At 40.6% G+C, this 23,227-nt stretch overlaps 1 protein-coding gene across 2 annotated transcripts in view; it reads left to right on the top strand.

Annotated features, from left to right (window-relative positions):
- The window catches only part of Lrp2 (LDL receptor related protein 2), a 160,701-nt gene that overhangs the window by 15,421 nt on the left and 122,053 nt on the right, over positions 1 to 23,227 (top strand). For both annotated transcript variants that reach the window (XM_076928864.1, XM_034495021.2), the window contains exons 2-4: positions 17,172 to 17,279; positions 18,894 to 19,016; positions 20,556 to 20,672. In XM_076928864.1, the coding sequence (XP_076784979.1) occupies positions 17,172 to 17,279; positions 18,894 to 19,016; positions 20,556 to 20,672 (348 nt within the window). The remainder of the gene's footprint in view (positions 1 to 17,171; positions 17,280 to 18,893; positions 19,017 to 20,555; positions 20,673 to 23,227) is intronic.

Genomic DNA, 23,227 nt, shown 5'->3' with positions numbered 1-23,227 from the left:
ACCCTGGCCTATATTTCTGATTGCCCCTGTAACGTTGAATGTTTTCTTAGTCCACAATCTCTTAGTTGTTGTTTCTTGAGACAGGGTTTCTCATTATAGCCATGGATGTCCTGGAACTCATTCTGTAGACCAGTCTAGCCTCAAACTCACAGATCTGCCTGCCTCTGCCTCCCAAGTTCTGGGATTAAAGGCGTGCACCCCAAGCTTACCACATCTTGTGGCAGGAGTCAGAGATTGTTGTTTATTTTTTGAGACAGGGTCTCACTATGTAGTCATGGCCATTGACCAGGCTGTCCTCAGACTCAGAGATCTGCCTGCCTTTGTGCTAGGATTAAAAGCTGTGTACCACCATACCCCACTAACCTTCATTTTTATATCTGTAAAAATGAATACAATTTTACAGGTTTCATAGCAATAGGCTTTGACTTTATGTTAACATAGATTAAATTATTTGTGTGTACAGTACTATAATCTTTTGGGAATATACTAGACAGACCTTTGCATGCTAGCATGTGCTCTACCATTGAGCTACACCCAAACCCTATTTCTATAAATATTAATATATGTGTTTATCAGTGTAACAACCAGCACAGTCAGGAGTAGAATAATTTAGCCCCCGCCCCCATTTGTTTGTGCTACCCCTTTATAACCAGTCCCTACAAATGAAGTATTTTTTAAAAAGATTTATTTATTTATTTTATGTATGAGTACATAAATAAAATGTTCTTCCACTGTCTTCAGACACACCAGAAGAGGGCATCCAATCTCATTAGGAATGGTTGTGAGCCACCATGTGGTTGCTGGGATTTGAACTCAGGACTTCTGGAAGAGCAGCCAGTGCTCTTAACTGCTGAGCCATCTCTCTAGCCCCCAAATGAAGTATTTTTAAGTCTTTTTTTCCCCCCTGGAAATTCACTTTCCTAGATGAAAGTCTCAATTGCCTTTCATTAGTTCATTTTTATTCAAGAAGTGTTCTCTGCTGGTTTTTGAAGTAATTCAAAATGACATGGTCAGTAAAGTTGCACGGCTGGATTTCCTTTATTATAATGGAAGGTGGGGGGAGGGAGACTATGGAAAGATGGAAGCCCTTTCAATATAGCCGTATAAGAAAAAGATCTTGTTCACTGATAGATTAGAATCTGAAAAGAAAACACTCAAGAGTCTCCCTTCAAGAAGAGAGAGGGGAGATATTTTTATTCAAGAAATTACTCCCTGACACCTATTTGGGAAATGATTAGTTGTTTTCAAAAGGATGAAGTTAGTGTAGTTAATTAACTGTGGTAATCAGGTGACTTAAATCAATTAACTCCCTGTTAACAATTTCCATCAATTTTGTAAATAAGTTACCAAATTAGTTAGTTGTACAAGTAAGATGAAAGACTCTTCTGGGTTATTTTTTTTGGTGGCGGGTTAGAGATGGTCTCTGTCTTGTTTCACCCTCTTTCTGCTATGCTTGCTTTAGTGATGTAAGTGATCAAACTGGCTTTCATCTGAGAGGGACACATCAGGGTAACTTTTACTATACAGTTTTAAAGAAAAGTCAGGACTCTGCTCCATCTTTGCACATTTCAAGACCCTGATTTAGGAGACACTTAAGTCAACCACATCAGGGTGACACTAGGAGACTCAGGCAACATATGTTGTAAGACAGACTTCTGTGTCCAGTCATTTGAAGCTGTTTCCTTTGTCAGAACTGCATGAGTGATGTAATGGTGATGTAATGGTGATGCAATGAAACAGGGCTTGATTCTTGGCTAGACTAAATTTAAAATATCTTTTGACATTTCTCTTCCTATCTCTGTCTCTGTCTCTCTGTTTCTTTTTGTTTGTTTCTTTCTTTCTGTCTCTTTCTGTCTCTGTCTCTCTCTCTCTCCGTGTGTGTGTGTGTGTTCGTGACATGAGTTTGAAGGGCAGAGGACAATTTATGGTAGTTGAATAATTCTAAGGATTGAACTCAGGCCCTTGGGTCAGTGGCAAGTGCCTTCATTCACTGAACCATCTTGCTAGCCCTGTAAGCAATCTTTAAAGGACTCCTTTGGTAATCCATTTAAATATAGAGATATAGATATATTTCTATATTTAGACAGAGTCTCATATAGCCCAGGTTAGCCTCAAGTTCACTATATAACAAGAGACTAACCTTTAATTCCTGGTTCTTCTGCTTCTATGTCACAGGTGTTGGGATTATCAGATTACAGGCATGTACTACTATTTCTAGCAGGGAAAGTATGAAAACAAGGCCAAGAACATGCTAGGCAAGTTGCCATACTATTGAAAGGAACATCCTTCCTCCCACCCTGTTAGCTTATATAGACCACATTCATTGGTAACGTTCAATTATGTTTTTGAAAATACACAAATAACACTGCTAAATTCTCCTTTCAGCCTCCACAGTGATATAACTATGTTACTGAGGCAGATATTAAAGGACACATCCTAGTCTAAAATGAAATGTGAACCAGAATATTACAAAGTAGTATGCCGTGTCCTAGAACACTGTTGTATACCGTGTCCTAGAACACTGTTGTATTTTCTGAAAGGCATAAACACGGGCAGTTCACAGCCTAGGACAGATGATATGAGTCAGGACAAAATATTTGAGTTGTAACTATTTAATACATTTGCAATAATTCTTTGCTAAAATCACTTCCATTTTTCTTTTTAAGAGAGAATCCCTATGGTTTCCTCAAAGCTATTGATGGTAGCTTAGCTTGCCTTAGGTTAGGCACGCAGCTCAGTCATTTCCACAGACAGAGACAGGAGGATCCCTGGGACTTGCCCCAGCTAGTCTAGTCCACCAGTGAGCTCTATGGTCAGTGAGATCCTATCTCAGCAACTAAGGTGGAAGGCGATTGAGGATGATGCCCGATGTGGGTGTCTGACCATTATATGCACACCCATCACACAGACTGCATCCACGCACACGAATGTGTATGTACACATGTGGCCTGCTTTGTAGGAACAAGATGAAGCCAGTGGTCTATGTTTAAAGCCCTTGCTACCAAGCCAAACTTTGGGCTTTTCTATGATTTTAGAAGCTTCCTGGCTGTGTGACTCCCAGTCCCTCGAAGATCCCTAATCTCAGGGTCTACTATGGACGGAGTAAACCCGGGGCCAGACTTTTTCTTGTGTTTGGAAAATAGGCTGTGACTTGGAGATTTAGCTCAGAGTTGCTGTCCAGATGCATTCCTGGGAATCACTTGAACTCTGAACCCAAGTTTCCCCAACTGTACAAGGCTGATTTTAGTTTTTGCCTCCCCGGAATAGTTAAAGGTCATTGTGAGCATGCAAGGTACCAGAGCTTGGTGAGTGTCCAGTGAACATTTGGCCCCACGGGGGACCTGGTGCCAAATTATTCACATTTGACCAGCTCCTGGTCGGGTCAGTGATGCTGAGGAGCCTCCTTGCTGTGGGCTTTTGAAATGTAGAAACCACCTGTCAAATTCTCTATCCATAGAAACGGCTGAGGGGGAAAAAAAGGAGCCTTTTAAAGTAAGTGGAGCCGTCAGACAAAGCAGTGTTAGAAGACAAGGCCTCTGCACTGGCCTGTCTGCTCCGAGAAGGTTTTATATATTTTTCAAGGTGAAAGCCCAATGCCAAGTTACAGAAAGGTTCAAATTTCTCAGCACTCTTGGTATTTCCATCTCATGTTGTGGACATGCATCCTGTCAGTTTGTCTTTCTGTAGTTTATCGTTATGTCTAATCCTGGTTGGAACCACAGGTCTAATAGAAGGGCTATATGCCCTCTGGTCAAGAAGGATTTGCAGAGGGAAGAGTACAATGAGGGAGAACACGTGACTCTGTGAGGGTCTTTAGGCAGGGCCACAGCAAGGGATCAATATTGGTTCCCTGATGTGGGATTCCCCTCATTTAACCACATATGCTGGCCGAATCCTGTAATCCTATGATTTGGGAGGTTGAGGCAGGAAGATCGACTTTGACTGGCATGGGCTATATATAAAACCCAATCCTTGCTTATTTAATGAAATTACAAGAAGCTCATCAAGAAGCTGTATAGGTGAGTGGAAGGTAAGTCAGATCACTGTGCATGTGTTACACAAGCATTTGCATGTGTGTCAGGAAGCCGTTAGATAGAGTCGGTGAGATGTGGAAAGAGACACTGCTGTACCAGAGGGTTGGGAGCACGGCAAAGGGGATGATGTAATCCAGTTTGTGTGAGGTGGCAAGGAAGACAGACCCCATTTGTGGAGTATTTGAGCTGAATCTTAAAGGAGGTTGTGTCATGGGAGATGGGGCTGGGATAGCTGCACCAGAGAAAACTTCATTTGACCAAGCTGAGAGGCTGGGTGGCTTTGAGGGAATTGGAAAGTGTCTCTCTCTCTCTCTCTCTCTCTCTCTCTCTCTCTCTCTCTCTCTCTCTCTCTCTCTGTCTGTCTGTCTCTTTCTCTCTCTGTCTCTTTCTCTCTCTCCCTCTTCTTCTCTCTCCTTTTCCAATGTATGTATGTATGTATGTATGTATGTATGCATGCATGTATGCATGTATGCATGTATGTATGTATGTATGCATGTATGTATGTATGTATGCATGTATGTATGTATGCATGTATGTATGTATGCATGTATGTATGTATGTATGTATGCATGCATGTATGTATGTATGCATGTATGTATGTATGCATGTATGTATGTATGTATGCATGCATGCATGTATGTATGCATGCATGCATGCATGTATGTATGTATGCACGTATGCATGTATGTATGTATGTATGCATGTATGTATGTATGTATGCATGTATGTATGTATGTATGCATGTATGTATGTATGCTGCTATGTGCACACATGCATATGTGTTCATGGAGGTGAATGTGATGTCAGGTGTCTTCCTCATCTGATGTCCACCTTTTCTTTTGGAACAGGGTCTCTTGTTGAGCCTGGAGCTTACTGGTTGGTCAGCAGGCTCCCAAGATTCTCTGGTTCCCATCTCCTTTGTTCTGGGATTTCAGGCTCCTGCTTCTGCTTGGTTGGCATTTTTTTTTTTTTTTTTTTAATGTGGGTGCAGGGGATCCAAATCAAATATTTGTGATTGTGTGGCAAGATGGCAACTTAACCATCTCTCCATCTTTTTATAAAGATGACATGAAATACTGTCTGAAAAAAAAATGTGTTCCTTCTCTGGTTTTGAAATAATGGTAACATTAACGGCCTGGATTTTTGTTGTTTGGTTTTCTGAATCAGGGTCTCACTATATAGCTCTGGCTATCCTAGAACTTACTCCATAGCAAGCCTGGCCTTGATCTGTTCTGCCTCCAGAGTGCTGAGATTAAATGTGAGAGCAACCACACGTAACAAGCAGGACCTTTTGAGTTCTATGCTTAGACTTTTAAAAGATGACATCAGGCAGAACTACTGAACACTTGGGTTGTAACTGTTGAGATGTTTTAAAAACATCAGTGTTTTTAAGTGCTTCATGGAGATACATTTTTGAAAGTGTTTGGAATTAATGTGTATCTAAAAACTAGTTTTCTGTGCGGATTTATTTTAATTTTTCTAGTTCGGTTTTGTTATGAATATAACTGAAGTTAATCAGTAGGAAATGTTGAGTTAAGAATATAATTTAAGCCGGGCGGTGGTGGCGCACGCCTTTAATCCTAGCACTTGGGAGGCAGAGGCAGGCGGATTTCTGAGTTCGAGGCCAGCCTGGTCTACAGAGTGAGTTCCAGGACAGCCAGGACTACACAGAGAAACCCTGTCTCGAAAAACCAAAAAAAAAAAAAAAAAGAATATAATTTAAGCCGGGCGGTGGTGGCGCATGCCTTTAATCCCAGCACTTGGGAGGCAGAGGCAGATTTCTGAGTTCAAGGCCAGCCTGGTCTACAGAGTGAGTTCCAGGACAACCAGGGCTACACAGAGAAACCCTGTCTCGAAAAACTTAAAAAACAAAACAAAACAAAAACTATAAAAAAAAGAATATAATTTAAAATGAAAATAACATAATATTTAAGTTTCCATGGCAGCATTTGAGATTTGGATATTATAATTAGTTGATATAAAAAAGGTTTTCAAATTAGCTGCAGATTGTGAGTATAGAAGAGCCAGAGATAAGTAAATATGTATAATCAAAAAAGAAAATCACAGGGACACAATATGTAGAATCGGGAAACACTTGTCTAGAATGTAGCAGATATTCCATCTCCTGTTGCCCTTGCTCCAGGCCCATACGACTCACTCTGCCTTTAACACCATGGACAAGAGCTTTTATTATCTCTATGCTTTGAGGAAAACCAGACACTGACAGTAACATGACTTTCAGAGAGTAAGGTGGAGCTGGGGTCTGAGTCTGGGGTGTATGATGTCAGGGACTTAACCCTGAGCAGTTACCCGGCTTCTCTCTTGCCCTTTCCTTACCCTACTGTAAATTTACAGGGCTTTATCAGTAGGGCACAGCCATCTGGCAATTTCCACTTAGCCTCAGCACTCTGTGGCTTTTAGACATGAGGAGCTGAGTGGAAGAAGCAAAGTGTAAACTCATACGTAAAGAAGTAATGACTTCTTATTTAGCAGCAGCTGAGTCAGTAAGGAGGGAAACTCACCTACACTCCCCAAATTACTCCAGCAATGAGAGCAAGCATGGTTGTATACAGCATCTTCACATGTATGAGCGCCCTCCCCCTTTGAAAGCCCGTGCCTTAGGTCTGCTCTGTCTGGATGCGTACATGAGCATCTGAGTTCTGCTTGGGTGGAACTGATGAATCCTGTGTTTCCAGGGAAAGGGGCCGCTTGACTCATAACTCACACAGTAAGGTTTCAAATCAGTGTTGCAACAAATGTGTTTATTTGCCTGTTGCTTCTCTTCAAGCCTTGTAAGTCATTGCTTGCACAGGATTCCCCATGGCCTTTTCCTTTGGCTAGGTTACATCTAAGATTTATTATACTTCTGTAGACAGGTTCCTGGGTTCTCTTTTCTGACTGTATTTTAACTACTCGGTGCTTTTTAGAAAACACTCAACCTGATGAGACTTTTGGCTTCAACAAAAGCCTTGTTACAGTGCATGGTGCTAGGCACCTGTCTAACATACCCTGCTTCCTTCCAGTCTGCTTCACTGAGCTTCAGGGAAGGTACTTGAGCATTGGAAAATGACGACAAGGGTATTGCAGAGTGAGTTCCCTCATGGGTTTCCTGTTTCACCAAGTGCACATGCCCATGGGAAACATTACTTTAAAATGTTCTAGAAATTCATTTGGGGGCAGACTTTGGAGGCCAAGAAATCCTGGCAAGCCAAGGGATAGAGGATGGATTTTCAGATAGGGAAGTGGAGGTGGGATCCCTTGATAAGGTTCTAATTGTTAGACTATTGAAAGAGACTTTTAAGTTTAAGATGCTTCTTCTGCTTTCTAACTTTACCAAGGAGACTCAGGAAGTGCTGAGTCCACACAGGAAGCCCTGAGTATAAGCCTTGTCAGGAAGGACTGACTTGCCCTCATTTCTTAGATTTCTGGATGGATCTTGACCACTTGACTTGGTTCACTGGAAGAGAATGAATTGCTGACAATTGTCCTTACATTTCTATGTTTTCCTGCTTGTCAATATGTTTGTTTTGGATTGAGTTAAACATGTTTACAGTATGAAGAATACTTAAGATATCCATCCGTCTGTCTGTCTATCTATCTATCTATCTATCTATCTATCTATCTATCTATCTATCTATCTACCTACCTACCTGTATTTGAGACAGGGTCTCACTCTAGTTTGTGCTACCCTGGTACTTAGTAGAGAGCCAAGACAGTTCCTACCAAGATTACAGGCATGAGTTACCACACCTTAAGGTCTCTGTTTCAGCAGCAGTGATGAGGTCATGGCTATGGGTTCATGGTTTTTTTAGGAGGAGGTTGGATGGCTATGCTTATTCATGTTCAATCAGAAATAAACTGATGTACAATGTCTTAGAATGGTTAAGTTAATGGTTAAATGGTTAAGTTTTTTTCTTTTAGTGTACTGTAAATGCATTGGTGCATATTCATTCGGTGAGAATGTTTTTGCAATTGTGTTTTCCTATCATGTAAGGCTGATAATATGTATGTGTGTGTGTGTGTATACATATGTGTGTGTGTATTTAATGTGTATCTTTAGTGCTTTTTAAAAACTTTACATTGATTTAGTGTGTGTGTGTCTCAGTCTCAGTAAGGTGCTGCTGCTAACCTGGTACCTGAGTTTGATACTGAATAACCACAAGGTGAAAGGAAAGCACTGAGCCCCACAAGTTTTCCTCTGACCTCTACAACCACACTGTGGCATAGGTTTGCCTCCCCCTTGTAAATAAATACATGTAATAACAAAGTTTAAACCTTATATTCATAGTACTGGCAATACATTCTTTAATTACTAATGAAATTTAAAACGCATTAGATAAGATATTAGGAAATGTCATTCCATCTTTTTCTCCCTCTTCCTCTTTGTGGCAGGCATCAAAGATAACCTCAACTCACTGAAGCAGCTACTAGTATTGGACAGCATACATTCTCCACAAATAGGGAGAAACCCGAGTAGCATTTTATCGTGCATGGGTATCAGCTGGTGAAATAATGCTGTGATTTGTGTCAACAAGACTTTGAATTGTGTCATCATGACCACATAACACGACGTGATGACATTTATAGTGCCTGGGAGTGATTTGGAGACCTATTAATGCTATTTGAGCCCAGGCATAACAAGCCAGGGCTGAATGACTTGGGGCTGCAACAGATAACCTGAAGGCTTTTTTTTTTCTCTTTAATTAAAATTATATTAATTATATTTAGATATTAAAATTGTATTTATACTTACATTCATAACCTGAAGTTTTTTTCTCTTTAATTAAAATTACATTTATATTTTAGTATGTCTGTTAATAAACTGATAGCAATGTACTAAGTATAAAGGACAGATATACACAAATCTGTGGTTGAATACTGGACATGTATTTTCTGAAAATACATTCTGAATGAGAAGTAACTTAGCCCTTACCACGGGTTTTGTGACTGACAAAGGCACATAGCAATGATATGCTGGATTTGCTCCTTTTTGAAGTCAAGGTGCAAGATACTATGTGACTCAGAGCACAGCTAGTGCTCTGGGTGCCCAGTGTCTTTGAATTCAGTGTCTAGAAATGACACCCCTTCTTTCTAAACTCTGTGTGCCACTGCATTGACTTTTTATGTGGGTTCTGGGGATTGGGTTCATCGTCTATCTCACATGGCAAGCCCTTTCAATCACTGAGACAGCTTCCCAGTTCCAATAAGGTATGAGGTTTTTTTGTTATGTTTTGCTTTGCTTTTATTATTGTGGGAATTTTTAATAACAGCAAACTTTTTTTTTTTTTTAATTAATGTGGAGGTCTGCTAAGTTTATCTGCCTGTTAGGATGGCCAAAGTCCTGCCTGCAGTTTTAATACACACCCACCCACATCATTTTCACTGATGGTTCAATACTTGGCACAGTGAACCAGAAAGATTCTGGTTTGACATTGTAGCGCTGGGGTGCTTTCGGCTTCTCTGTTGGACCATTGAAAACCTTTAATCAAGAACCTGCCTGCCTTTGAAGTGTGCTTTTGTTCTTCATGAATTTTGGTTTTAATGTTTAGGTCCCGCTAACTATTTTCTAATAATATTGCTATATTTAGGAAGCCGATAGAAATCCTTTAAATGATTTGGGTTAGAAAACAGCTTGAGTCTGTGTGTGAGTGGGTGATTTATAGGGTTTCTTTTTCTTTTTTTCTTTCTTTCTTTTTTTTTTTTTCCTTCTGGAGTATTTTAAATCACCAAGTGTTGAAGGGCATTTTACCCTTTTCTGAAGTCGGTTGATTCATTGGGTCCTTACTTACGGGGGCCAGCAGACAATCTTAAATTTTCCTGTTAGACAGTGTTCTTTTCAGCATCCTATGAGGGTTCTCCTCGTATAGGGGAGAGGAAGGTCTGAGGATTACTCTTCTTCTGTGTGTCGGGAGTCACTGTACAGGCCCTTCCTGCTTAGCAGTTAGGGAAAGTGCTGCAGGGAATTTAAGACTAGCAGAGAAACGGACCCAGTCAGTTCTGCTCGTTTGGTTCAGGCTGGGAGGATGTTTTAGACCCATAACGGATATCGGATTTAGATACATTTTTTTTTTTCTGAGAGTGAGGAGAGGATAATGGGAGACATTATCTGCTTCTGATGACTTCACTCTAAGGACGACGCGCTTATGGCTTTTCACTCACTTTACAGCAACGATTCTTTACATTACTCAAGGAGTCCTTCGGAAGTTTTGATGTCTGGCCTTTGCTTTCTTGGCCCGACCTCTCCCTCCCCTAGAACGGGGAAAGCCCGTGGATGCTCTGGAGCATTCCAGGGTGAAACAGGCCTCCCTGCAACTGAAGATTCTTTATCACCCTCCCAGGGGAGTTCATTTCACGTTACTGGTACCAGCAGCTGCAGCGTGAGATTTCCCAATCTCAGATCTTATTGATGGGTGGGAAGGAGTGCACTTGCTGTTTGAGAAATTTTATTATCTTTTGGAAGGGGAGGAATTTATTCTAGGGGCTTTCTTAGATGATCTTTCATGTTAAGGCATTTTGAACTTTGAGTGGCCAAGCTGCTTAGAGATTGAGTTGGTGGCCTCTGGGGGAGGGTCCTGCTGGCTAGTGACGTTGAGACCGCACACTGGACACTCTTAACATTGCCCAGGTCAGAGCTGAGGTGCCAGGGTGCTGTGACGTTTGCGTTGCTCAGGACTGTTCTGAAAGACGAGTAACTGTCTCATCTCAAATGCCAGTGGCCTCTTTTCTTTCCCAAAGCCTTGAGAAGTGTGGCTTAGTTCACAATGCTCTGTGGTGGTGACAGATAGGCTGATTGCAGGGTGGGAGCTGTTTAATGAAAAACTAGCAGTGTATGAGAGACCTCCCCAAAGGGAGAGCAAGGTTGGTGACTGACTAGTGGTTAGACAAAAAAGGAGAAAATATGTTACAAAAGACTATGGTTTTGTTTCCTCATCTCATTGCTTGACACAGAAAGGCTATATCCCATTCTGCTATCATTTATCATGGAAAAGCCTATCTATTACTAAGATAAATATTTAGGATTTTGAAGTTGAATTGACCTTATAGCTGAATTCTGTGAGGATGCTGGGCAAGGTCCCTAGGGTGTCTGTACCCCATGCAGTAGGACCTATTAACAGTTGCCATGCAAACAAAGGTTCTGGATCTGGCCTAGGGCTTTTGGAGGGTTACAAGGTAAGACCTATCTCTGCTGCCAGCCTGCTGGGGACTTCCCAGTAGCCTACTCTCTGGTCCCTGCTCTGTATGAGAGTCTTAGGAGTGGAGTCTCCATGGCCATGGGTGGGCACTAGTTTAGGCTTATCTTCCCAGAGTTTTAATAAAGTACAGAACAGGTGACCATGACCACTCTGCCAATTCACTTGATGATACTCCCCCGCTCCACCTTTTTAATGATTGTATCTCACTATGTAGCCCAGGTTGGTCTTCTGAGTTCTGGACTCACAGGTGTGCACCATCGCTTCCAACACTCCTTCTGTTCTCTCTCTGTAAGAGGTGGATGGAGGCCTTGTCACTCCCTATGATGGAGGCCTTGTCACTCTGCCCTTACCCAGGCTAGGATCTGTTCAGAGTCTGAACTGGGCAGATAATTTTCCCTTTGTGGCTGTGGGGAAGTTGGTTAGTGTCATGGGGGCTTCAGGCTTCTGTTAAGTAAGAATGTATCCTTCACACAGTGGGTCCAATGTATCCAATAAAAAGTAGTTGCTTTAGGTATTGAATAACATGTTCCCAATGGTTTGTAATTTCTATGAAGAGCCCTTTCTTTATTTCTTCCATAAACACTAAAACAGTGTTTGCACATAGGAATCAGGATTTTTTTTTGTGTGTGTGTGTGTGTGGCTTTAGTGAATTTGACATGTTCTTTGGTTCCTATTTTAAAATTTTGTTTTCAGATTTATTTTTATTTTATATGTCTGAGTGTTTTGGACTACATGTATGTATGTATGTATGTATGTATGTAAATCATGTGCATGCCTGATGCCAGTAGAAGTCAGGAGAAGGCATTGGACTCTCTGGAACTGGAGTTACTGGTGGTTGTAAGCCGCTGTGTGGATGCTGGGATCTGAACAAACCCCAATTTTTTGCAGGGGTAATAAGTACTCTTAAACTGCTGAGCCATATTGCCATGTTAAATTTAACAACAAAAAAAATTCTTTCTATTTTAAATCGTGTGTGTGTGTGTGTGTGTGTATGCATGTACAAGTGCCATGGCACATGTGCAAAGGTCAGAAGACAACTTCTAGGAATCTGTTCCCCCCCTGCCATGGGTTCTGGAGATCGAAGTTAGCCCTCAGCTGTCTCATCCTTCCCACCTCCTCCAACCACCATTCTTTTAACTGTATCCCTTCCATGAATTCTTTTAGAAAAGCGGCAAGTGGTAGTCAATGGAACATTGTCTGAAGTCAATACAGTGGAGTAAGTTCTGACCCAAATCCTTCTTTTCCCCCCAGATCCTCTTAACACATGCTTTTCCTCCCAAACACTTTCCCCTGGGGAAGTTCATGTGTCTGCTTTCAAAATGTGTGCAGCTAAATAAATCACTGTGACTATTCTGCCTTCACAGAACTCAGGGCAAGTGTAGAGAAATTCCCTAATTCATTCATAAGTTTTGCTCACATTTTCTGTACTTCATTTCAAATCCCTTGACACTGATAGACGTATCTCTAATGTTTATAATGAGTGATGATTCAGTATAATTTGCACCTCTGACCTACATAAAAGGTCAGTCTCCTTTGGAGATTTAAGGTTATCTGTTTATAACTTTGTGCTGTTTCAACGACAGCTGAGGTAACAAATCATATGGACGATCCTGCCCAGCCTGATGGTGACTAGTAAACAGTAATGAGCTCACTAACGGAACTGAAACAAAATCATGTCCTCGTTTTCTGTGGAGCATTCTAGCTGCTTGGTTTTCATAACAGAACATCAAATGGGGCCTGAAATTCTTTTGTATCCTTGATCTAGTGAGTAAACTATTGGGCTTCTTTTTCAGAGCCCCACTGTGTTCAGAGGGCATTTGCAGATGTCAGATACTTAGGAACAAAGCTCACAAAAGCAATTAATACATAGTCATGTGCAACAACCATTTTAATGCAACCTAAAAAAAAATTAGGATCAGGGACTGGATGGTTCAGCCTGAGTATCGCCTCCTAGCACCCATGATGAACAGTATATAACCACCTGCAACTCAAATTCCAGAGGCCCCCAGGCACCTGCACTCACTCACACACACACACACACACACACACACACACACACACATACACACACACACATGCATACACACACATGCACACAGTCGCACAAACACTTGTAAGCGCACATTCACTAACACACTCACATGTACACAACTCACATGCACTCACATATGTACACACCATAAAACTAGAAAAAAAGAATGAAAGGTTAGTATAATGGTGCATTGTCTTCCATTTTAAAGTTTCTTCATAGAATCTGGAGAGATGGCTTAGCAGTTTAGAATACACCACTCTTGCAGAGGACTTGACTTTGGGCCCCAGAACCAACATAAGACTCACAATTGCCTGTTACTCTAGCTCTGGAGATCTGTATGTTTGTATATTCCTACATGCACATGTTGTACATACACGCTCATGCACATGCTGTATGCATGTATGTAACCACATACACATAAATAACTGAAAACCTAACCTCTTCATAGTCTTCATTTCAAATTATTCCATTTGTTTCCTTCTTTTTTCTTTAGTTTTGCTAAGCAGCCCCCGCTAGCCTGATACATTATAGCCCTAGGCCAACCTTGAAAACATGGTGCAGATTTCATGAGATCTGGGTTTGCTTTTTCAAACACTCAGATCCTCCTGCCTCAGCCTCCTTAGGGTTGGTATTGCAGGCATGTGCCACCATACCTGGGTTCATTTCTCTACATTTAAGATTAGACATTCCCATTCATTGCTCTGTTACTGATTTCCTGACATGCCTTCATTATCCCACAGTGCACAGCACCCTGCCAGAGACTGTAAATGATAGTGGAGTGACCTTCTCAATCCAGTGCCTGTCCCTGGAAAACAAACAATGACTTCTTACCTCCTGGACACTATCTGCTATCCAGTTCTTATCTTAACATTTCCTTAGTCCAACACTTAGGCCTGGAAGCTTAGGATTCTGCTGCTTATAAAGAAAACTCGTCTTTTCTTATGCCAGTACCTTTGGGTTCTAAAGTTGTAAAATCCACCCCCATATTTGATTTAAATTTCCAGGACGCATCAAAATTCCTTTTGAATTTCCCTTAGTTGCTTCTGAGTACTGCAAAAAAAACTTCAAAGCTTCCCTAAATCTTACTGCAGTATTAGTTTCAAAGTAGAGTACCCTTCCCTTTCTAACAGTGTATGAGTTCTGTGGATCTTAGACCACTCTGATTCACGAACTCAATAATGCTAGACAGCAAGTTTAGAAAGTACATGAAAACCCCACGTTCATTTCTGAACAGTGGCTTGTTTACTGGCGTGGAGCTGTCAGGTTTAAGCAATTTCTTTATATGCTAAGTTATTGAAGCACTCTGTACCTGAATTTGCAGCATGGTATGTACCTCAAGGTTGCTATAAGGATTAATTAGGGACCTTTTCAGGGCTTGTGAGTTGTTAAGGTTGCTTTATTAATACAAAGACACATAAAAATACACAGGAACCAATTGAAGTTGGGGGGCGCCTATGATGGTAATCAAGACCTAATCTAGACCTTTCCACAAGCAGCTGGCTTTAAAACAACACACGTTCTCTTCATAGTAGAATGAATGACACACTTCTGACACCAGTGGAGGATTTTTGAGCTGAGATTCGACACAGCAATGATCAAGTGTCTGTTTATTTTTTTCTGGAGAGATATTTTCAAACAATGGTCATTTGAGAGTTATAACAAATGGAAGTTTGCACTGAAAAGATGAATTTGACAAATGAATTATCATGGAAATGCTGGTGAACTGAGTAAACTGGGTTTTACTTTAGATAATGGAACAATTGGAGCATAAACTGGAAATCATGACATATCATTTAAATGCAGAATTTCCTATCAGTTTCAATTTTTATGTGTGATTTTTACAAAATTTTGAGTATTTCAAAATAATTTTTATGCCTGTTACGTATTTTTTATATTTTTACTTTGGTATTTTAGCAAAATTAAACAAAAACCAGACCTCAGTTGGCTTGGCACTGAAAGCATCTCAAGAAATAGTATTAATTAGGTGTATTTTCAAAACAGGCAATTTTCTTTCTGCAACAATATAAAACCCTGGTGAGACTGTCCTTTACAGAGGCTATGATCTTTCAATCAGGAGTGATTAACTATTAAGAGACACACATGCGTTAAACTCGCAAATGTATTATGTTGGATTACTAACAATAGACCTGATTGATAAAGGTGATTTAATATATGTTGTGTTAATAGCTGAACCTCTAAAGCCCCTAATCTCCCAGGGAAATATTGCTTCGTAGAACAAAATCCAATGAGGAGTTCTGGGATTCCAGAGTGAATTTGTACATTCCTTAGGGGCATTTCTGCAAGGGAGGTTGTTGTGTTTTAAAGGTAGTTGATAAGAGACCCGCACCACCAACCACCACCATGCATTAGGCTATAGAAGGTATTTGGGTGTACGTATGCCTGTACCACTCGGTACCACCATTTAGCCAAGAGAAGTTTCTGACCATTTGCAGCATACATTATAAATCAGGGTGTCACTACCAGACAATCAGATTTGAACATTCCGTGAACAAAGTAGCCTATATTCCCTAGGAATAGATCACTTAACTCTTGTTTATGTCTTGCTGTTGATATGCCTGCATTCACACAAGTCAGGATAACATCTTGTTTATTTATTCTAGGAGTAGGTAATTGATCTGTATATTTAGTGAAGGTAGGCTTAATTATAGCCAGAAACCTGAATTGTCTCATTTAGCATGATTGCTTAAATACAGAAGAAAAAAAAAATTTTTTTTCCCAACTTTGAAAAGTATTCCTATTCCTTGGGTTTGTGAAATAAATTTGAATTTTCTCCAAGCTGGGCCCATGTTGGCTGTCCTCTTTGAAAATTTTTTCTATTTGGCACAAAATTGTTGGGAAGGTCACTGACTAGATATTGGGGAAGCTTGCAGGATTTCTAACTGTCAGATTAGTCCCCTGCACATTCTAAGTGCCAGAATGTATTTTTTTTCTTTTTAGTGAAATAAGCTTAAGTCATATTCCCTTTACAGTTTCTCTGCCACTTGGGTTTGGGGCCAGGTTTGAACCCTCTGGTTGCAGAAACTTTCTTTGTCAGACTTGACAATATACACATTAGCTTAAAGAAGAGTGACAAAGTTGGCCTGAATTTAAAACTTGATATATATATATATCATATATATAAATATATAATATTAATAATGAATAGCCAGTTAAGAGTTAATAAGGAATGGGGTTAAAACATCATAGCTAAGCAAACAGTGAGGTGGCTATGTTAACCTTCTGGTTAATGCTTGCTTCTGCGTCTTAGTTAAACACATTTTCATGAATTCCTAATATTATACAAAAACATAGATATAAGAAAAGTACTGATTTTCTTGATATTGGATAGGAATATTGCAGTTTATTGTGAATAATGTTGTGATGAAAATATTTCAAATCTTGATGAATATTTGTTTTTTGAAAAAGGAAAAGGAGATGTGACAGTCCCAAATCTCTCTCCCGAGTGCTGGGATTAAAGGCATATGCCACATGCCTGGCAGAGTAAACATTTTTAAGCAGCAAGGTACACGCTGTCAAATTGCTTCCTGGGACAGGTCATGTCAAGGTGTACTCTAATCAACTGTGTATGAAAATAGCCTTCTTGCAGACATCCAAACAAATGTCTTTTATGTTATCAGAGTGAAATTGCTTTCCTAATTTTACACATGATTTGCATTCCTTTGCTTCTAAATAGTTGAATATTTCTATTTCACCCCTAACTTGTATTTTTTTTCACAGAATATGAAGATATTCATTGAGAATATTTTTCTCACATTCTGTTCATGGTTTCCCCTCTCCACCTCGCCTCTTGTCCTGATATATCTTAAAGGTTTATTGTTGTTGTTGTTGTTTGAGACATGGTCTCTCAATAGCTTAAGTTTTGAAACAACGTCTGTTTCTCTGTTATTACAGAATGTGGCAGTGGGAATTTTCGCTGTGACAATGGATACTGTATCCCTGCATCCTGGAGGTGTGATGGGACCAGAGACTGTTTGGATGACACAGATGAAATTGGCTGTCGTAAGTGACATAAATAAATGCTGTATAGTCTCAGCCGTAATGTTAGAAGGGCTGTGTTTTAGTGGCAGATCCAGGGCTGGGCTGAGGCTTTTGAGCTGGTATTAGTATCAGTTTTACACCCTTTGGGGGGAGGCACTCTGTTTGTACCAGATCCTTGCTGTGAGCCTGAGACTGCAGCCTTTACTGAGGATGAATTTATACTTGGTTTTCTGGAGCTTAACATTTACTGTCCCTGGTTATTCACCTGGGAAATTTTGTAAATCAGAAGATTTTATGTGAACTACTGTGGTTTATACAGAGGCAGATTCTCTCTGTATATATAAAAAAAGTAACTTGTAAATTAACACAAAGAACATAACAGTGGCTAGTTTGGGCTTATGCAATTAAAAATCTAGGTAAAACAACATAATATTTTAAACCTGAAATTTACTTTAGTTATCTATGGACTTTTAAATTGTTTTGACACATTTCTTCATATAGCTCTCAGCTATAATGCTATACTACTGCTAGAATATTCTGAGTAGATTCCAGATTAGGAAACAGTCTCAGTAGTTGAGTCACTTACAGGTGACCTGGTTGCTTCTCTCAAGCCACTGACCTCAACTCTAACCCTCAAGTCCTTTGCTCTGACTTGTCATAGGTGATGAGTCACTAGGTTGAACTTCATTCTGACAGGTTAACAGATGAGAGTTATCATCCCAGTCAGGAAGACAGACAACATGAGTGTTTGGCCACCCCATGGCACAGTTGAGCAGCAGTCATGCTCCAGTGACACATTTGAAATGGGAATGAAGGAAAAAAACAAGAGTCTGGGGCCTCTGCCACTTCCACACACAAATAGATCTTGCAGAACCACAAGATGTCACTCCATGGTGGGAGCAGAGCCTGATAATTTTTGCATTCCGACTAGTCCCTAGTTGACGGTGATACTTTTTATTTTCTGAGTTGTCCTTTGAATGACCAGAGCTATGGTTTTGCATATTATAGGACACAATCACACAATTTTAATTCATTTTGATTCCTGGGCTTTTACTGTTTAAGCATTGGGGGTGGGGTGGGGGCAGAATGCACAAACAATATTCTAGGATGCAGGCATACACAGACAGTCTCCAGGTCTTCAGACACTTCTGTGCCTTATGACTGTGACATCAACAGTGCCCGTGACAATGGCAGCTAGCATTGCATGGCTCTTCTACACACATTATTTTCTTCACTTTTAGGACAAAGACATTAAGGCTCAGAACTCACCAAAATTCCTAAAACAAGTAAATGTGGAAATCATTGTTTCATTCTTGGTTTCTTTTTAATTTCACTTATTTTCCATCCACCGTAACACTTTACTATTAGATGTTAGAAATGTAGCCAAAACACTGGTGAGTTTTTTTTTTGTTTTTAACATAAGTTAGAGTTTGATAATTCTGTCTTAGATTTGAGTGCATGTATGTTTACTTTATTCTCTGTTTGGAATTACCTGTTTGGATGCCATTGCTGGGGGTGATCTAACAGCCATGTCCAGCAAGAGTTGATATGCAGTCTCTTCAAGCACTGCTGTCACTGTATCAAGCAGGTGTCTGCCTGCATAAACCGCCCCTTTCCCCTTTGGTTTTGTTTCAGCTCACCGGACCTGCGGATCAGGCTTTTTCCGGTGTCCTACTGAGGGGACCTGCATCCCTAACTCCTGGGTGTGTGACCAGGATAAGGATTGTTCCGATGGCGCAGACGAACAGCAAAATTGCCGTAAGTGTTTAGAGCAGGATTTTCTTCTGTTTTTTTTTTTTTTTTTTTTTTTTGTTTCCTTTGTTGTTGTTTCCTTTGTTGTTTTGTTTTTGTTTTATTTTATTTTTTTGATCACTCAAGTTAGTCTGCTGTATTCAAGTGACACACAAAGGACTGATTCTTTATCAACACAGGACTAGACCTTAAACTATCTGATGATACGCTGATCATATGGTTCAGAGGCAGGGTCATATAAAGTGTGGCTATACTACAGACTTAGACCCTTGAGGCTTGGAACTGGTTAGCTTGCCAGGCTTTAAATTGAAGCATAAAATTGAAATAGTGGCAGTGAGCGAGCCCCATCTTAGGATGGTTCTGCCATTCTTTGCTCTGTGGGCTGATGAGGACTCAAAGCTATGCTTAGGTCTCTTGGATCTTTTTGCTTGCACTTTATTAAAATAGATTTCTGTGAGTAGCAGGAAGGATGTTATCCATAGGCATGAAAAAAAAAAAATCACAGTCCCTCTGGAACCTGTGCTGGGAACATGAATGTTATTCCTGATTCTTTTCACTGCCTACACTGGTTCACCAGCTTCTGGCTGATTTGCCTCAGAACCTTCCCCCACCCCCTTTCCTTCTCCCTCTTGCTCCAGCTCTGCCCCTGCTTGCCTCTGGTCCAGCCCAAAGTACACTGTAGCTGTCTTCAGATACCCATATGAGGGCATTAGATCTCATTATGGATGGTTGTGAGCTACCATGTGGTTGCTGGGATTTGAACTCATGACCTCCTGAAGAGCAGTTGGTGCTCTTAACCACTGAGCCGTCTCACCATCTCTATTCTCTTCCTATGTGAGAGGAAGGTTGCCTTTGCTATCTTTCTCCCCACCACACACTATTATCTCCCTTTCCCTGCAAAGTCACTGAGGCTGGTCTGGAACTCTGATCCTCTTGCCTCTACCTCACCCTTCCTTCCTTCCACATTCTGACCATACAGTCATGCGCTATTACTCATTCCTGTGACACCAGGGCTGTACTTCCTGTGCGTCTGTGAGCCACTGATGCCACTTCCTTTTTTAAAGGTATTTATTCACTTATTTGATTTGTGTGTGTGTTTGCCTGCATGAGTTTATGTGCACTGTGTGCATGCAGAAGCCCAAGGAGGCCAGAAGAGGGCATTGGACCCCTTGGAACAGGAGTCATGGGTGGTTGTGAGCCATCATGTGGGTACTGGAAATTGACCCCTGGATCTTTCACAAGAGCAACAAGGGCTCTTAGCCACCGGATTATTTCTCTACCCATGTACTTACCAATTTTTGGTTAATGACCTTATCTAATTCACCCACTGTCATATACCTTTTAAATTTATGTTGTACTCGACACATGTTAATAACTAATTATAGTACAAAAATATCTTTGCGTTTACATGCGTCCCTGTGCAGTATACACCCAATCAATGCTTGTTTTTGCCCTCCCTTCCAGTTTCATTATCATATTTAGTAAACATCAATGGCTCGCTTATATTTTGTAATCACTGTAAACAAAGTTCTCTTTTCTTCCCAGCTGGAACCACGTGCTCAAGTCAGCAGCTGACGTGCTCCAATGGTCAGTGTGTTCCGATCGAATACAGGTGTGACCATGTCAGCGACTGCCCCGATGGCTCTGACGAGAGAAACTGCCGTGAGTCTGCTTCAGTCTTTGTACAGTGCTTGGTTTCACCTTTGGCATCTTAATCAACTTGCTAGATCTGTTGATGGACAGAAATGCCTACAATATGCCTCTTGTTGAGAGCTCTTGGCAGATTCTTTTGTGGATTAGGGGTGATGGTCTGATAGCAGTTTTCTTCTAACAAGACATCCTGTTTGTCCTGTCTTAGCATGTCAAGTTATTGAAGTAAGAAACTTTTAAACATTAACAGAATTCCCCAAGCTTCTTGAATAATTGAGTATGACATCCATTTTTGGTCAAAATCTATAGTGTTATTAAACTGCTTTGGTCAAGTTTCGAGGTAAAATTTCTCAGTTTTTCTTTTTATGGACTCTGTATTTTCCAGACAATACTTTGGAAAATAGTTACATTTTGAAAATGTATTTCTGTATAATGGCAGTTACTTAGATCAGTTTGCAATGGATTGCCACAAAGTAAGACATATAAATCATAATAATCTCTGCACAATGTATAAATAATAACAGTCAAAACCACATTATATAATATGAAAAAAAAAAAAAAAAAACAAAGAGGTTTATACAAAACTGGTAGGCACTGGGTGTAATCAGAAGCAGAGACAATCAGGTCTTTATGAGTTCCAGGTCAGTCACCATGTCTACATAACAAGTTCTAGGCTGGCCAGGATTAGGCAGTGAGACCCTGTATAAAACACAGAAGTTTGGACTGGGGCTGCAACTAGGTTGGTTGAATGGCTGGCATGCAGCATGACCTGGATTGGATCCCCAGTTCTGTATGAACCAGGTGTGGTGGTCCACCCCTGTAATCCTATCGTGGAGGCAGGAGGATGAGGAATGTCGTTCTGTTTCTTTTTATTTTGGATATTATCCATATAATTGACTGGATGCTGGCAAATTTTAGAGCTGGTAAGGCCTTGGTATTTTGTGAAGCAAGCAATAGGTTCTTTCCCACACAATGGAGATATATGTCATATATATCTGTGAATATATGAATATATGTCATATATATTCTGTGAATTCTGAGCATTATAATTCCAACTCTTAGGACAACAGGGCAGGTGTAATAGTCTCCTGCAAATAAAGGATCTAAAACTTCAAAGGGTATAGGCACTGTGCTAGGCCTTTTGTCTTCCGGTTCAGTCTGGCCACTACCAGGAAAAAAGCCCATTTTTCATGAGAGCACCAGGGCTTTGTGCCACCAGCCTATGGACTATGTCTTTTTCCTTTAATTACAAATGTGTAGAAATGGCTCTTTATTCTAAATGTAGCAAAGGAATGCTACTTTGAGAGAGTAAAAGGCAGCTAAGAGTCTATGGAGCATTTCCATGTGAGTACCCTGCAGCCAAGGCTGGCACGGCTAGCACAACTGCTTTGGATCTTCGAGGGGATGGGGGTGGGGGTGGGGCACCTGGTAGGATATGATGATGATGAATAGCCACAATAAGAGAGTGAAGGGGAGGGACCAAGCTTTATAAAACATCTGGGCCATCTCACCAGACCTCAATCAGTCTTTGAGGAGCAGATTTTCTTTCAGTGCTGGTGCTTGCTGAGGTAAGGAGAGACATCCATAGTCGAGATTTCTGTTTCTGGAATGAGACATGTCAGGAGTTCTTCAGTGTATGCACAAAAAAAGCCTTAAGTAAACCTCACATATTTAAGGAGTTTTGCAATGACTCCTTTGTTAATTTGTATTTGCTTTTATGTATTAAATTCTCACAGATCAGGAAATTAGGAGCCTTCATACTTCCCTGTTAGTGCTTTCATCTGTTGTGGGGCTGGAACGATGGTACCTTCTGATCACAGCAGCCATTTCAGACAGCTCACAACTGCCTGTAAGCCTAATACCAGGGGATGCGGTGCCTCTGACCTAGTGGGCACATGCACCCTCACAGACACATGTGCATACACATAGTTAAACATCTTTAACAATACCTTTAGAAAAGTGCCAGTATGGGTGTGCATGGATGGGGACCACAAGAGTGTTTGAGTCTCTTCAGAGAAGGAGCTGGTATTCACCAGCTACCCAGCAAAGACTGTAAGTTGAGGGCATGTCTCATGCATCCCAGACTGGCCTCAGTCTTACAGTGACCTTGAACTCTGAGTCTTCCAAAGTGCTGGGGCTATAAATATACTACCATCTCTGACTTTTGCCTTGCATCAGGAATGAAAGTTTATAAAATTTATTGACTTGAAGTGTATATAGCTTTTTTTTTTTTTTTTTTTTTTTTTTTTTGAGACAAGGTCTCACTATGTAGCTTTGCTGTCCCACCTTTATAGAAATCCATCTCCTCTGCCTCCTGAGTACTGGGATTAAAAGTACCATACCTGGCTAATAGTTTGTATTTTAAAATGTTATTCTTTATGGCTTTTTTTTTTCCTTGTGGAAGATTTTTTAAAGTTTCAGGCAAACACTCCTACACATAAACAAAACTCAGAAGAAGGAGGAGGAATGGGGGAAAGAAGGGAGGGGGAGGAAGAGGAGGAAGTCCTGTCCTAGAATTTTCTAGTCCGGATTTGGTTCTTTGTATCCTTTGTTGTCCTTCACCATGT

This window comes from Arvicanthis niloticus, chromosome 2 (assembly GCF_011762505.2).
Source record: "Arvicanthis niloticus isolate mArvNil1 chromosome 2, mArvNil1.pat.X, whole genome shotgun sequence".
Taxonomy (NCBI): Eukaryota; Metazoa; Chordata; class Mammalia; order Rodentia; family Muridae; genus Arvicanthis; species Arvicanthis niloticus.
Note: the sequence above shows the minus strand (reverse complement) of the source record. Positions and strands in the feature narration are given on the sequence as shown.